Source organism: Capronia coronata (assembly GCF_000585585.1).
Source record: "Capronia coronata CBS 617.96 chromosome Unknown acBCG-supercont1.6, whole genome shotgun sequence".
In the NCBI taxonomy this organism is placed as follows: Eukaryota; Fungi; Ascomycota; class Eurotiomycetes; order Chaetothyriales; family Herpotrichiellaceae; genus Capronia; species Capronia coronata.
In genome coordinates this window covers 125,629-141,687 of record NW_006912898.1, presented here as the reverse complement: position 1 = coordinate 141,687, position 16,059 = coordinate 125,629, and the positions used below count along the sequence as shown (strand labels likewise).

The 16,059-nt window shown below is 53.7% G+C and overlaps 6 protein-coding genes across 6 annotated transcripts; 3 read left to right on the top strand and 3 right to left on the bottom strand.

Annotated features, from left to right (window-relative positions):
• Positions 1 to 459: 459 nt before the first annotated feature.
• Positions 460 to 3,234, top strand: A1O1_06722 (uncharacterized protein; the record flags this gene model as incomplete). The annotated part of the gene is made up of 2 exons (XM_007727600.1): positions 460 to 837; positions 895 to 3,234. 2 exons carry the CDS (start codon positions 460 to 462, stop codon positions 3,232 to 3,234), a joined length of 2,718 nt encoding a protein of 905 aa, XP_007725790.1.
• A 1,577-nt stretch (positions 3,235 to 4,811) lies between these two features.
• A1O1_06721 (uncharacterized protein) lies at positions 4,812 to 5,494 on the bottom strand (the record flags this gene model as incomplete). Its single annotated transcript, XM_007727599.1, has 2 exons — positions 4,812 to 5,135; positions 5,420 to 5,494. 2 exons carry the CDS (start codon positions 5,492 to 5,494, stop codon positions 4,812 to 4,814), a joined length of 399 nt encoding a protein of 132 aa, XP_007725789.1.
• A 1,032-nt stretch (positions 5,495 to 6,526) lies between these two features.
• On the bottom strand, positions 6,527 to 8,356 carry A1O1_06720 (uncharacterized protein; the record flags this gene model as incomplete). The annotated part of the gene is made up of 1 exon (XM_007727598.1): positions 6,527 to 8,356. The coding sequence occupies one exon, from the start codon at positions 8,354 to 8,356 to the stop codon at positions 6,527 to 6,529; it is 1,830 nt and encodes a 609-aa protein (XP_007725788.1).
• A 1,267-nt stretch (positions 8,357 to 9,623) lies between these two features.
• Positions 9,624 to 13,646, top strand: A1O1_06719 (uncharacterized protein; the record flags this gene model as incomplete). The annotated part of the gene is made up of 1 exon (XM_007727597.1): positions 9,624 to 13,646. The coding sequence occupies one exon, from the start codon at positions 9,624 to 9,626 to the stop codon at positions 13,644 to 13,646; it is 4,023 nt and encodes a 1,340-aa protein (XP_007725787.1).
• Positions 13,647 to 13,860: 214 nt separating this feature from the next.
• Positions 13,861 to 14,779, bottom strand: A1O1_06718 (ATP synthase subunit 4, mitochondrial; the record flags this gene model as incomplete). Its single annotated transcript, XM_007727596.1, has 3 exons — positions 13,861 to 14,109; positions 14,201 to 14,655; positions 14,749 to 14,779. 3 exons carry the CDS (start codon positions 14,777 to 14,779, stop codon positions 13,861 to 13,863), a joined length of 735 nt encoding a protein of 244 aa, XP_007725786.1.
• A 357-nt stretch (positions 14,780 to 15,136) lies between these two features.
• A1O1_06717 (uncharacterized protein) lies at positions 15,137 to 15,997 on the top strand (the record flags this gene model as incomplete). The annotated part of the gene is made up of 1 exon (XM_007727595.1): positions 15,137 to 15,997. The coding sequence occupies one exon, from the start codon at positions 15,137 to 15,139 to the stop codon at positions 15,995 to 15,997; it is 861 nt and encodes a 286-aa protein (XP_007725785.1).
• Between the last annotated feature and the right edge of the window lie 62 nt (positions 15,998 to 16,059).

Below are 16,059 nucleotides of genomic sequence, written 5' to 3'. Positions count from 1 at the left end.
GGCACACCACTACTGTCATTGATTGCACCATCACCTTACCCTTTCCGGTCACTCCCGTCTATCTGGACCTGGGTCTATCGTGGTCGGAACTCCACACTACAAGTCCTGTTATCAAATCCACCCGGTCGGAATGCCATAGCATCATCAACCCACGAGGCCATCACGTCTATCTGGGAGCTGCTATCATTACTCCTCCCAGGGACAATGGGACTTCGGGCCATGGCCACCCAATCGCTTTGACGGAACCTCTCTTTTCCGTCATCGCTTACCCAAACTGGTCCAGCTCTCGCTTGCCTCGGCCGTGACCCTTCGCTCGTCTGCACGATTCGTTCCCCTTGGGAAATTTGTCGCTAATCATGTTTTCTTTAGCGTCCTCGTTCGTCATGGGAGTCTTCCTATCATTCACCCCTTCGGGCGTTTCAACAGCCCGCCCAGCGTCCATCTCCTACGACTGATCTGATGGACCCAGAGTCTTCCGATAGTGATGTCTCAGTCGGTGGCGGCGATGAATACCGATTCGCGAGTCCACTGACGGCGCCAATCCCGCTTCCACCACCCCCATCCAAGCATGCCTTGGAATCTTCCGACGCCGTCCAAGGCCGCCTTGACGAGCTGCAACGTGTCGAAGAGCACAACATCAAGAAGTATGAGCTGCTCAAATCGAAACGTGCTCGAAAGGACGACAAGATCCGTCGCAAGCGTGAGCTTCAAGACAAGAAGTGGGCGGCGATCCTGGAGGCTCGGCAACGTCGAGACGGTAGAATCGAAGCTCGGCGCAAGCGTGAAGATGCGGCCTTTTCTCAGTTCTTCGATCAGGAGTTGGAGGAAGAGGAGAACGTAAGTGGCCCCGTGGGTAAGCTTCTACATTGACCACCCTTTTGACCAAAGCCATAGAGTCTTCGTCGCAGATTGAAGCGGCTCAAACGAGGGCTGCCTCCGGAGGAATCCCCCAAGCCAGGCGCTGCTAACATTTCCTCCACCTCCATGTCACCGTTGGCCTCGACGCTTTCGACCCTTCCACCACCGCCAAAACGTCATCAAGTTGGTCCTCCAGGGCAAGCAGATTCGGCCAACCCTGCACAGTCAAGACCGTCACCACAGTCCAACCTTGCGGCCCCTTCGAAGACTTCTTTCAGTGCATCTCCATATTCCTTCTTTCGGGACTCGAGCTCCGCATATCCCCGACCGTTCCATCATACTTCGCCGTATTCCACAACGCCAAATACCACTTCGTCCACCACTCACACGAATGCCCTGGCCAACCCATCGCAACCGTCGACCGAGCGATCACATCTGAGTCACTTGGGACGACCAGGTTCGCCACTTTCGAGACCTGGCTTAACTGCTAGTTTTCGATCCCCCGCGACACCGGTGACGCCGGCGACGCCTGCGAATGCACCGCGACAGACTTCATCCAATTATGACACCCGGCCACCACCGACCACCAGTACGGCATTTGCTCCAATCAATACGCTGTCCACCTCTGGATTCGCCACCATCAACCCCAGAACGACTTCAACGTCACCCCTTCCTAATGTTGGTTTGCCGAGGCCGTCGACGACCACTGATGTGAATAAAACCCCCAGTCACCAAATCCTCAGTGGCGGCGTGGATAGTACTCGCTTCCATTCGTATGCTGCGCCTAGCAGTGTTTCAACCCCTTCCACCGGCGGCCCTAACAAACGGACGCCTTCCACCACCCACCCGTACCAAATGTCCGAGGCCTTTGCCAACCGACATCACCATTGTGAACGAGTCGACAGCTTAAATCGTGGTATCTGGACGTCTTACGGGGTCGGCGGATCAAAGGACAATCCAACCGGTCCACCTGTTGAAATGTATCTTCGGTGCAACCATGACGGGTGTTCCCGCATTGACTGGCGGACCGTGCATGGCTTGCAATGCCATATTGTGAAGAATCATGTTCAACCGAAAGGGACCATCGGGAGTCTTGACAAAGCTTTGGAAAAGTATGGCGTTCCGGTCAAGGAGGTCGAGGACTATGAACGCATCCACGGAAGAGGTAGTGCCGGGACCATGGCCGACCCGAAGAACCACAAAATCAAAATCAAGACCCAGGAGGCTTCAGGATCCCCGGGATACACTGGAGATCGGGCGCCGGGTTCGTATGTCATTGATCCGGAAACTAGACCTGCTGGTTACCGACCAAGTTCAACTTCAACAGTGAGCAGTCCTCCTGCGACGGAGGAGGTGAGGAAAAGTCCAAAGACGGCAACGCAAATTGGCAGTCAGAAGGATGGCACCGCAGCTGATGCTGTAGCAAGAAAGGCCGAGGCTCCGCTGGCACAGACTGCTCCTACCCCGTCGTTCTCGGCTGCGAGTTGGCTGAGTTCGTACATGTCTCCACGAAAAATGGATTTTGAACCGAAGAAGCTGCAAGGTGATTTTGGGATGGGTGAGACGCAAGGTAAAGATGAACCTGCTACAGCTCGTGCTGTAGCTGGGGCTCTGAATGGCCAACCTCAAGCTGCCCAGCCGCCGGTGAGCAAGACAGAGCCACCAAGGGCAGGGTTTTTGGGAATAAGTACAATGGAGACTCCTAACAAGGCGGCGACCAACGGGAGTAAGCCACCATCACGCACGGCAAGTCCACCGGCTGCCGCGGCAGTGACGTCCTTTTCGACTGAACCAGTCGCAGAGGCTGTCGAGACTGAGCCCGGTCATGAAAAGTCTGAGGCTGCCGACAACACAACCATACCGATGCAGGAGGATGCTCAACCCTCGCAAAGCAAAGATGAGGATGTGCACATGACTGGAACCGGCGAGGACAATGGCGAAAGCGAGAAGGGCGACAAAGTGAATCATGCAACCACGAGCGAGAAGAATGAAGATCCCAAATCGGAGGAAAAGACCGGGTTGGAGGGAGCAGCACAGGGAGAAGACTCTTCTGATCATTCCGAGACCATTGTCGTCGATGGGGATGCGGGAGAGGATACCGGCATGAAGAAAAAGCCGCCCCAGTCACCCAGCATGACGGCAAAGACCCTTTCAGCCATCACGCCGACCAGCGCGAAACGCCCCAGTCGACGATCGAGCGCAGCGAGGCGCTCGGTGGAGATTGAGGGGGATGGAGGATACACCAAGGACGGCAAATTGGCAACTAATGTCGAGGAGGATAAAGACGATAAAGAGGCCAAGGAGGACAAGGATGTTGCAAAACCCGAACCACGACGGTCGCTCAATGGACGGATCCTTCGACGAGGCAGGGTTTAGGATATTTAAACCTTCCATCTGCTTTCAGGGGGCAGCTACAGAGTCTCACTACGCTACTTCAGATCAGAGGCGGGAGGGAATTTGGGGAATGAGTTGCATTTTGTGCTTGGTGCTTTTTCACCCACATGGTGAACATCGCGGCTTTCCAGCAGGTTTTGGTTCACAGATGGAGTGCTTGTGTCTTTTCTGGTCCCTCTCTTTTCCCCGTCCTCGATCGGCGACAACAGATGTATTACTAGCATGCGGTTCTGTTTCTGGGGATGGGTTATGGGTGTAATTTCCGGGCGTGCTGGTGAGATCAGGAGCGAGGCTGGTGGAAAGACTTGTCCACTTTTTGTGTATTCGAAGTACTCTGGGCACTTTTGTAGGCGTGGACACAGCGGGCCGCCCATATGCAAGCGATGCGATTTGTTAGGTATCAGCAACCACAGAACAACATGGAACGGGGGTTTAATGCGTGAGTTGAGTCAGATAGACAATTAAATGGTGGTGACCAGTTGTATAACAGCTTGCGAGCGGGATCCTGGTGCTTCTGCCTCCTCCTTCTGCTCCTGTAGGACAGTCCAATGTGACGAGAAGGGCATCCTCTTCATGAAGAAACACGACCTTCATCAGCCTCATTTTCACCTTCACCTTCTTCCGAGCGAGGAGAAGCAACAACGTCAATAGCGAGAATGCATATCGTATCGTCCGGAGAAGGAAAGGAGAAGGCGAAGGAAAAGGAAAAGGAAAAGGAGATTCGCGTATCTTAGGTGTAGAGTATCACTCGTGCTTGACACAAAAGATCGAAACATTTGTCTGGCATCTGCTGCCGTATGTCCCGAGTTTGATGTATTCCGCCTTCCAAAACTTGAATGGGGATATTCTCTCAACCAAGCTGGAAGACTCTGCTCTGTCCATCCAAGACGCTCGCTCGCTGAAAGTCAGGGCTGAAGACTCAGCTGGGAAATGAAATGGATTTGCAGCTCACAAGGGATCCAGTCAGTGTCAGTGCTGGAAAAGAAGTGGAAGAATGGCGCTGGTGTAGACGGTTGGTTGTAGTGGTTGCTGATGAGTTATCGAAGAGACCATTATGATTCACTGCAGTAGTTCACTGGCTTGGAATTGGCATTGATAGTATTGATTGGCATTGATATTGATTGGCATTGGTATTGACATTGGGAACATGAATGAAACGTCAACAGCAGGTTAGGTGTACCTTGCAGCAAAATGGCTTGTTGAACAGGTTAGGTAGGTAGGTAGTCAAAGGAAATCGGTCCTCTTTGACAGTCGATGTCAAATCTCAAATGCGACGTCGCCTACAAGACCACCAGGCAGCTTGCTTGATGTCCCGTCCCATCCCATCCGGTGTTCTGGATATCGTCCAAACTGCCCAGCAGCGGAATAGACATTTGTATTCGGATTCACATCGCATTCGCATTCTCAGCATTGCGTTCCTCTTCTCTGTCTTGATATTTCTTGAACTAGAATCCAATAGTGTCCTCATTCCACCCCATGGCGAAGGGGTTGATCCAGGTGCGTCTGTTCTCTTGGCCTGGTTTCCATTTCTTTTCTTGTTTACTTTCCTCTTTCCTCTTTCATCGAATCACACCTCCCACTCCAGCCCATCCCAGCACAAACCCACTCAGCGCCTCCGTGAACAAACCTCCGCCGAACCAGAGCTCCCTCCACGCGCCAGATCCTGGGTTCCGCCCGGGCTGTTTGTCGTTCAGTCCCCTCGTCCCGGCCGCGCCGGCAAAGTATTTCTGCGGCTTCGCACCCGCCAAGAGGAAGTAGAATAGCGCGGAAATCAGCATGTTCGACAGCAGGTAGAATCCGAATCCCCACAGCGATTCGAGCCCGAGGATCCCCGCGGCGATGCCGAGAAATAGGCCTGAGATGGAGCGGATGTTGGAGAGAGTCTGTTCGCAATGCGATATAGTAACTATGTTAGCACAGCGTTCTTTCATAGGTTTTGGTGTGGTTAGGGTCGCTGTGGAAGAAGAAGAAGCAGCGGAGAAGAAACAGTAGGAGTAGCAGCAGCGGAGAAGGAATTGGTGGATAGAGAAATAAAGACAGATTGAAAGCCAGGCCTGTCCTGTCCTGTCGTGGTTTCAGGCAGAAGAAAGGGTTACGCTCGCCGTGGAGAGAAGAGATGGGGAAAGGAGAGACTGGATGGAAGAGATTTGGTAAACGGTGAACGCACCCTAGTGTTGTGTGTTAACGAGTCCGGGACGAGGGGGTTGAGGAGGAGAGAGAGCTCGTAAGGCGACGGCGCCATGGTGCAGTGATGGAAAGAGATTCGGATCGGAGGGATGAAGGTCTTCTGATCCAGTGTTGGTTGTTGGGGGTCTTGTAGGGCCACCGTCGGTGGAAGAGAGCAGGAGGTTGTAGAGGGTGAAAGTGCCAATCGGTTACTTGGTGGTGTCGATTCTGATCTGTAGGTACTCTGTATAGAGAAGAGTTGCTGGTATCATACACTGGCAGTACTACACAGCGTGTTGGGCTGCGACTTTCGACCGAGTTGAAATGCAGTGAGGTCCGAAAAAGGCTTGGCAGGAGATTGGTCGACGGACACAGTCGTGGATCCACCTCAGCCTTGCAGCCTTGCTTGACTTCATTCTATACATACCTACATATACCTACACTGCAGTGATATTTGTAGTACCTACCTTACGCATAGTACCTACTTCAAATTACAGAGACACCGTCATACATTACAGTCCGACACTCTCTACTACACCCACGATAGAGTCAACAGCCTCGAGGCAAGCAGAATCAATCAATCATTATCAAATATTCTTTTCGATCGTTCACATAGGAAAATCGTCGGCGGAATATCTCCTCGTGCTATATAACCCGTCGAGCTCATGGAGGCATTCATGTAGACCCGCGCGGTCAACAACAACAACAATTAGTGGAGATGGAAGGGGCAGGCCGTTAGTCTCAGCAACCCAATTTTGGGGTCGAGGCGAAAGACTGCTGTGTCGATCGTAGTAATGGTGGTGGGATTCGCAATCTGCCAAAATACCAGCTTTGAAGCAGAAAGGTAGTCGAAAAATGTTTTTGTTTGTTGTCGTCGCGGTCGCGAACGAAGAAAGCCCAGCTTCGACCATTTCAATCAGGAGAAGATCTTCGAAGTTACAATCGCTCCGACGTCGCTCCCTGGCATGCAGCAGAGATGAAACAGACCGGACTGTCGTTTCGAAGTTGGGTGTCATTGGCCATTCCCATCCAGAGCACTTCGTTGTAGACCACTCAAAGCTTGCCTTCAGCCTGGGCTTCTCGGACTTGTTCAAAAACCTAATCTTCATCAGCACGTGTCTGTAAAGGTGATACTCCAAATACAAACCTTGAGCATCTTGTTGCGGGCACCGAGCGCATTCACTCCGCGAGCCTCTAGTCCCTTTTCGTCCAGCTGAACCAGGTCATCCCATTTCAGATCCTTCAGATTGTCCGTGTACTTGTGCAGCCTCAGAGATCGCAACCATGCAGGGATGTCCTGGAGCAAGCTGGGATCAGTCGGGTCTTCTGGAGGCTTGGAGCTGCCACGTCGGCCTCGAGGAGAGCGGCCGCGAGTGATTTCAGAATGATCCGACAGGTACCCTTCGCCCAGAGATCCTAGCTGAGGAATGAGGCCTGCCATCCCTGCTCCCATCATAATCGGGGCGCCCTCATACGCTGCCAAGAAGCCATTGTGCTGGGGAGACGCAAAACTGGTCTGGCCAATGGGGGTCTGTAGTGAAAGGCCGGGGGAACTGGGACGGGACCGTCGACCTTGTGCGGCGGCAAATTGTTGTGCTTGGATCGCTGCCACTTGTTGAGCATTCAAGATTTGACCATGATCATTGACCATGATTGTGTTGATCCCAGGGATACCGGACGCCGTCAAGCCTGGGGCCATTGCTGAATGGCTCTGGGGTTGAGGCTCGATGGATCTTGCACGTCGATATTTCCTAGCGTCGTCCAAAGCAATGCGGTTGTTGACCGTTGAGAGTGCGGCCAGTTTCATGGCGGTAGCATTGGCGACCATGTCACTGTGGGTGGCAGCTTGACTGAAGTTTGGAACCATTGGAGTGTTACTCATCGAGGCCCAGCTCTGGTTGCCCACATTGTACGGCGACAGAAGGGGAATATCACCCGCCACAGGATCTGTTGCCGTCAAAGTCGTGCTCTGAATGTTCCCAGACTGCCCTCCCATAGGTCGGGGAGATCGAAGCCCACCCGACAATGGAGGTTGCGCAAAATGTCCCATCGCTGGCGGTTGTTGCTGCCCAGACGACGACTTGGGACGAGAAATGGGAGGCTGTTGGTGGTCACCCCCTTGACGCCAACTCATCACATCACTCTTGGATTCTCGAGGCGCAGATATAGTCGGCGCAATGAGCGAGCTACGATCTCCCATGACAGTGCTGTTTCGATTGGAGGGCGGTGGGTTGCCAGTTTGCTGGGCATATTCTGCTTTCTGTTGTTGAATGGCAGCCACGGCATCCGGAAACATGGCATGGATGGTCGACTGATCCAGGCCTGAATTACGTTTGTTCCCGGCAGGAGAGAGGGGAGGACGGCCGAGTGACGTTCGCCGGTCATCCACGTTCAATTTCGACATGGCGTCGTTCAACCGACTCGACATGGCATCCTTCTCGCCGAAATTGGCGGGAGACAAGACACCCGAGATGGGATGACTCTTGGACATCTGGTTGAGGACCTGCGCAAAGAAGCGCTGCTGCATCTGAGTGGTCTGTTGGATCAACGCGTAGGTGGCCGCAGTCCGCTCAGCCTCGCTCAACACCCGAAACCACTGTTCGATGGCACTTAACTCATCCTTAAAATCTTGATCCAATGTCGCGGCTGCCATCTCCTCCAACATTGTCTCATATTGCTCGATGTCTTGTATCCATTGCTCGCCCAGCCTGCTAGAGTCGTCCAGACTACCTTGCTGAGATTGCTGATTATAGAGGACCTCCGAGGCTGGACGGATAGATCGCGCCGAGAGGGGAGAAGCGAAGGACATGTCGGCCGAGGAACGGACTGTCTGGGTATGCGTGCCAGAGGTACCTATCGTACGCGAACTGGGTGGCCGAAGTGAGGTTTTCGAAGCCTCGGGAGTGCTGTTTCTGTTGCCGATGATATTGCTGGCCATGACGAGGGAGACAATGGGCTAAGATCCGAACCAAGGGACAAGGGTGGTTCGAGACGTAGTCTGGTCGCACAAACAGATCTAGCAGGTCATGGAGTCGTATTCGAGTGCGGACACGATTGGGGGTCCGTTAGGTCGTATTGGAGCCAGTCCAAATGCAGTTGGGAGATTGAGGGAATTCGAGAACGCGTTTCGAGTTGTCAAAGCTGGCGAAGCGATGTTGAAGCAGATTGTGAGGCAGCAATAGTAAGCGGGGAGGAAGGCTGTTCGCCAGATGTCTCAGACACCTGTAGAGGCCCCGACTAGAATTAGGAGACGCTGCCAAGCGCAACAAACAGGCGGCAATGGGCAAGGCTGAGATTTGGCAAGCCGGCGAGATGAACAAGGACAGAAGTATGAAGATGAAGAAGACGGAGACAAGAGATGGGTGGAAATTGGACCTGGTGGGAGAAATGGGAGAGATGGGAGAAATGATGAAAGGAAGGAAAAAGTTCGCCAGTAGCTTGAAACAAGGCCACGATCCTATAGTGATGTGATAGGTATCTAATAATATCATGGCACCTGAGTGGGAGAGGTTTATACCTAAAGGTCACTAACAACCGGTTAAGGCACTAGTTAAAGAGGGCCCCTAGACCACCTAAAATCCTGCCTCGCGCAGTGACAGGCGAGCTGAAACATAGCTATGGTGTTAGGGCCCTATAGGCACCCCAGGTACTCTCTCTGTACCCGTAGATATCTGAGATCCTCTTCTCCTCACCCGCCATAGCTTGTATATGCGTATAGTCGAACTTGAATTTGAACTGCCACATCGCAGCCAACCCCCAGAACAACTCAATGAATGGCCTGAGCTTCACTAAATGTCACACCCCGGCCAGATTCGACATCTCATCTCGTTCTTTCGTATCCATCACTGACATCCATCGACGCCGTCTCCTCTCAGCCGCTGTCATTTCGCTTCCCTCTCACGCTTGACGGGTCGACGGGTCCAACTCAATAGACAACCCGCTTGCGCCTCACTGTGGCGTTGTGGCTGCTTCGCTCTTCGCCATCTCACAAGCCTTGTGCCTTCGAACAACCTACAGCACTCATTTGCGTGCGGCCATCCTATCTCTTTATAGCATGCCGGAAGAGCGGTCTACGATTCAGAGATTGCGTTGTTGAGGAGTACGTCAGAACAGGCTGCAGCCTTGGGGCTGGCATGAAACAGAAACAGTCACAGATTGCTGCGTCGAAAATGATCATGAGGCTGAAGGCCAAAGGAATACTCACCATGAGTGACCAGAACCCCTTCACCTCGCACTCTGCCTCGAAGAACGATGATCCCGCTTTCAGCGCGTCGTCCGATGCTTGGATGCCCCAGAATCCACCAGTCACTCATGACAACTTCCTTCGACCATCAGAGCCGCTCGTGTTTGAAGGCTACATACCCAGTTCTGTTCCTCCTGTCCCAACGCAACCAATAGCACAAACTGGAGGACAGCAATATCATGCATTTCCAGCACAGCCGGCATCCCAGCCAGGAGGGTCATACTACCATGCATACCCTGCGCAACCAGCGCTGCTGGCCGATCTGCACCACTATGTGCAGTCTTCTCAGGACAATCACTACCGGCCTCAATATGCCCCTCCATACGTGCCACCGGCGCAGGGCACGAATACACATTTCAACTACGCTCCATTCTCGTCCCCTGGACAACATCCCACTCTTCAGTCGAACTACATTCCTTTTGTGCCAGACCAGTCCCATCGACTCCCGCCAATACACCAGCCAGCCGCGCAGCAGAATTACATGCATTCCTCGCTTCAACAGGCGACACAGCTATCATCCACGCAGCCTCATCACCCGGCTCTACAGTCTGTCCAGGCTTTGGACCAATTGACCTGGCGGCCTCCACCACAGCCAGAACCGGAATTTCACCGCATCCCCTTCCCATCTGAAAAGTTAGATCAGCTCCGTGTCGAGCGTGAAGATCGCCTGGCTGTTGAAGCCAGCCGCAAGACCTCTTCTCGCCAGAAAGAGGTGGAGACTTCTGCGGACGAGGATGACACATCTATGGATGAGGCCGAAGACACTGGGCGACTTCCAGACGCAGCTGCAGATGCTACGCCCACAGGTACTAGGCGTCGGAAACGCGCTGCAGCGTGGCCGTCCACAGGAGAAAAGCCTGCCAGGAAACGCCGTAAAAAGGGCACAGGCACTCGTGGCGGTTGGAGCAAAGGCCTAAAGATTGGTCCACGGCGGGCCATCGACCCTGGCGCTGAATTCAACGAGCTTCACAGGAAAGCCATGAACGCCTTCATTGACGAGCAAGACACGGAAAAGGCGCTCGAACTGATCCTACAGGCGATTGCAATCAATCCGGAAGTCTATGCCGCCCATGCTTTCCTCTCCGAGATCTATTTCGCCAGAGACGAAAATGAGAAAGCAATTGCCGCTCTTTTCAGCGGCGCTCATAGCGCTCCTCGAGATCCCGAAGTGTGGCAACAAGTGGCAAGTGCGTGTCTGCAGCGGTCGACGGGAGACCATCAGACTGCTCTCCAGCAAGCAAGCTACTGTTATGCCAGGATGATACACAACGACCCCAAAGATTTCGATGCTCGTCTCCAAAGGGCGGCCATACAAAGAGAGCTTGGAAATTATACCAAGGCCATGAAGGATCTGGAATTCATCCGAGAATACCTTCCGCGGAATTCCAACGTCTTGAGGCAAATTGCTGAGGTCTGTATCGAAACTCGAGATCTTGAAAGAGCGAAGTCGCTATACGAAGAAACCCTCTCGTACTACCGAGAGACCGGAATGAATGACGAAGAGGCCTTCACTTGGGCTGATGTTCTAGTTTATTCCCAACTTCTTGCTCAAGAAGACCCTCCCGAGGTGGCCTTGTCAAATGCTATCAGTACTTTGAAGCAACTGTCCCGGTGGCTTCTTGGCCGAGAAGAAGAGACCTACTGGGACGAATTCTCTGACGATGACAGGGAATGGGATTTCGAAGATGATCCGCGAAGAATCATGGTGGAACAATTTGTTCCTGGGAAATATCCGCACGACACCTACGGTCCTGGGTTACCGTTGGAGCTTCGTGTCCGACTAGGTGTCTTCCGTCTGAGGCAGGGTCCCGACATGTTGGAAGAAGCACTGGCACACTTTGAGTGGCTTGAACCGGAAGCCAGAGATGAGGACGCAAACGTTGGCGAATATCCTGATCTGTTTCTGGAAGCCGCGCAGGCCCTACACGAAGCCACGGAGCATGAGCAGGCACTCCGCTACTTTGAGGCTCTCAAAGATACCAATGCATATTCTGACACGGACTTCTGGCTATCTGTTGCTGCCAGTTCTTACATTTGTGGAAACAAAGAACAAGCTATCGAATGCTATGAGGAAGCCAGCGCGTCAGATCCAAATTGTATTGAAGCAAGGACTCAACTTTCGAAATTGTATACCGACCTTGGGGAAAAAGAGAAGGCCCTGGAAAATGCGCGGGAAGCTGTGCGGATTGCCGACAACTCAATCCGCAAAACGGAACGGCGAAAATATGAACGTAGGGAGCAACGCCTTGCTCGAGAAGAGGCAGAAAAGGCGCTCAGGGAAGCACACAAGCTCCCGGGTGCTGCCGATGCTGGCAGTCCAATCTGGAGGATCGAGGCACGTCTCTCGAGAAGGCGCGGGAAGGGGAAGAAGCGCAAGGAGATGGAAGGGCAAGAACAGGCGAATGCGGAACTTGAGGGGGGGTTGGAAGACAAGGACGGAGAACAGGCTGGAGACGGCGGAAATGAGCATGGTGGAAGGGATGTCGAGGAGACTGACATGGTTACAAAAGCACCGAAGAAAAAAGAACGTCGAGTTGCAAAAGCCAGAAACATACCAGGACCCAAGCCCAAGCCGAAACGCATGACAGCAGAAGAGAGAGAAGCGCATCAAACCGAGAACATCAACCGACTCTACAGGGACTTGGTTGACAGCACAGAGGCCATGAGGCATGGCGACGAGATTGCACGGAACACATGGATGGACTGCGCCGAGTCTCTCATCACAGACTTCCGGAGTAATCGTGTCTTCTACCCTGCGGAGCGACACATGATGTTCATGGGATACGACCGCGAAGCGCGCAGTGCGATGTACCGCAAGAAATCGGAAAAGGAGCAAAGTGTGGATCAGAATGCGAGCGGTGGTCTGGACCAGGATATCCCAATCCCTACTGTCGAGTCCGCCGTCCCGACCGAGTACCGCGAGATTGCCTTCACGGAGTGGCTGGACGTGTTTCTGGAGTATGCTTTACTCCTGGCCAATACTCCCGAACCTGATGCTCAGCAACGATGCTACACCATCATAACGGCGGCCCTGGATTGTGCAGTCTTCTACCATGATCCCGAGGCCATTCTCCGGATCTATGTGACCTACTTCACCTGCGCGTTCGCGCTTCGAGATGGACAGACGCTGTTCAATGTCGTTCTGCGCTGGTTCATTCGCCGGTTCCAGTTCCGCACGGATGCATATCGACTCTTTGCCGCCTTGAATTTCTTCTACCCCTATGCCGATGACAAAGGAGGCAAGGATGCTCAGATGGCCAATGCACCCTTCCGATCTGGCCCGTCGCAGAAGTTCATCTTCCGACATGTCATGGCCTTGGACTCAAGTCTGCCGCCGGATTACACTGCAGACGACTATGGCCCTCTCCCGGAATCCATGCGTCACAGCGGAGAGCAGTTCCCCAAGGGAGACGGTGAAGACGGTGGTGTGTTTTCCAACGCCAACGGGGATGCCATTGCGCCCAAGGAGATGGATGCCGTGCTGCTCACTCTTTACGGCCACGTTCTCTACGCTGGCGGGAGCTTTCCCAATGCCCTGTCCTATTTCTACCGCGCTCGGTCGCTAGATCCAAAGAACCCTGTGGTCTTGCTGAGCATCGCTCTGTCTTACATGCATGAGATGCTGAAGCGGCAGAACGAGAACCGACACATGTATTTTCTGCAAGGCTGGGCCTCCTTCGAGGAATACGCCGATGCGAGGCGCGAGTGGGCGACCGCCCGGGGTGACCTCGATACCGTCCTTCTCGTTCAGCGCGAGATCGAGTTCAACCGTGCCAGATGTTGGCATATGTTGGGCTTGTCGGATCTGGCGGTCAGAGCATATGCGAAAGTCCTCTCCCTTGCGACGCCTAGTGCGCAGACAGAAGATGAGCCGACGTATACGGACTACACCATGGACGCGGCGTATGCTCTCCAGACATTGTATGCGTTGAGTGGGAATCCGATCATGGCCCGCGACATCACCGAGAAATATCTCGTGATATGATGGCATATCGGGGTAGATAGACGGTAGAACAGGGGCATTTGAATAAACGAAATCGATTGTGCTCAGTTTGGAACTTGCTTGTGAGCCGATTTTTATGTACAACAATGGACCAAGTCATCGTCCCCTGCTGCAGTCTTGCAAATACTGCGTAGGCTTCCTCTCTAAGTCTTTTTGGCCCTCACCTATACCTCCCACACTCACATCTTCACCGAATTTATTGCGCCTTGCTGACCACCAACTTCTCCACGTCGGCCACGCTCTGCTGGAGGATCTGTTGCAGAACCTTGGGGTTCTCGAGCTCCTTGGTGACCTTGGCAATGATGCTGTCGGCCAATTCTTTCTGCTGGCGCTGCTTGACCTGGCCTTCGTAGCGGACCCAAGAGTCAAGGACGGCCTTCGCCTCGGCGGCCAAGGCGGTCTTCTGCTCCAGTTCGAAGGCTTGGGATTCAAGTTTGGCGGTCTCCTGTTTGCGACTGTCAGCACCTGTTCCCACACATCCGAGTAAGATCCGCCGATCCCGGTCTCGGCTTTTAGTAGCATCATGATTTATGTACCTTTGAAACCTCGAACAACTGCTTGGTGATCTCCACGACGTTGCTCAGCGGCTTGACGTCCTCAATGCGTTCCTTGACCGAGCTGGCGTGGTTGACTCTGGCCTCGTTGAGGATGTCCTTGATCTTCTGGACCTGGCCGTCCGCCCAGTCCTTGTACATGGGCCCGCCGTACTTGAAAATGCTCCAGAAGACGGACAACAGACAGAAGGCGACGACGGATTCCTCGTTAAGCACATACAGCTCGTTGCTGATGGCCCAGACCGACGCGCCGGCTCCGGCGGACAGGATGGCCGTCTTGCTGGCGATGCTGTTTCCGGGCAGAGCGTCGATGATCGACTGAGCCTTCTTCTTCGGGTCTTCGGTGGGCACGTTGGACGCATATCGTACCGAGGTCGAGCTGAGCGCGGGAAAGGATCGGAGGGAGAGCGAGGTTGTTGGGCGGAGTTTGCTGGCTCCTGTGACAAGGTCATGTTCGTTAGTTGGTTGCGCTGTTTAAATGGAGGTGCTAGATTCGATTGAGCTGCGTTCGCGGTCGCGGAGAAGCTTACCAGCCGCACTCCTCGCCAGTCTGGACGCCATGGTAGTCGTGTGTTATAATTGCCTGCACAACAACAACAGACAGGACTGCAGTGGTGAACTGGGGGCAGATGTGCTTGAGTGTTCCGTTGAGTTCGTTCACCTTGCTGTCTGTCTGCTGTCGAGGTCGGCGAGGGAGAGAGCTTCCAGAGGAACCTGCACGCTAAGCACAAATCGGGACTAGTGTCCTTGGCAGACGTCGACTCTTTTGCAATCCAAAAAAAGTTCCAAAGATGGTGCAGACACGGGAACAAAGACACCACAACAGGTTCAAGTCGTAGTTGGCCCTGACTTGACCGCCCCCTTCTTTCTCACGGTGTCATACTCGCCTTCTAAAAGGCTGGAGTGCCTCCTGACACCATGGACTCATATGACTCGCTGATCGCGGCGCCCATGACGGTCGCGCAGCGCAAACACCTCCTCAAACAACTCCAGTCGCCCGAGACCATCTCTAAACTACGCCGGCCCGAGATCTTGATGGACTTCTTCACCGACAGTCTGGACATGGGCGACCTGGGTCTCGCGGTACCTGCTCTGCAGGGGCTGTTCCATCTCATCACCACACGCAACCTCGACTACCCTGCCTTCTACGCGCGACTGTACGCGCTGCTCGACAAAGACCTCCTGCACAGCAAATACCGGTCACGTGTGCTGCGACACCTCGACATCTTTCTTGCGCCGCAGAACCATCTCCCTGCTGCCACGATCGCGAGCTTCATCAAACGTCTGTCGCGGCTGTGTCTGTTCGCGCCGCCCTCGGCCATCGTGGCCATCGTGCCTTTCATCTACAATCTGCTCAAGACATATCCGACCACGACGTTCATGATCCACCGCCCGCCGCACCCGCCGTACACGAAATTCAAACATAACCTAGGCAACGACCCCTTCAACCCAGCCGAGCCGAACCCGCAACTCACCAATGCCATCGACAGCTCGTTGTGGGAACTCGAGACCTTGCGCTCGCATTATCACCCGACTGTGGCGTCCATTGCGCGCATCATCTCGGAACAGTTCACCAAGCAGCAATACAATCTCGAGGACTTCTTGGATCATGGATACGCCAGTTTACTGGAGAGTGACCTGAAGAAGAAGGACAAGAAGCCGCCGGTGGTGGAATACAAGATTCCCAAGAGGATCTTCTCCGCGGGGCATGTCGATGTCGAGACGGAAAATCATGATGAGACGAATACATTGTTGGAGTTGTGGGATTTCGGCTGTTAACCTCGATTGGACTTCAAGCATGACCGGCCTCTCTCAACAGGGCCGGGCTTTTGACGGATATG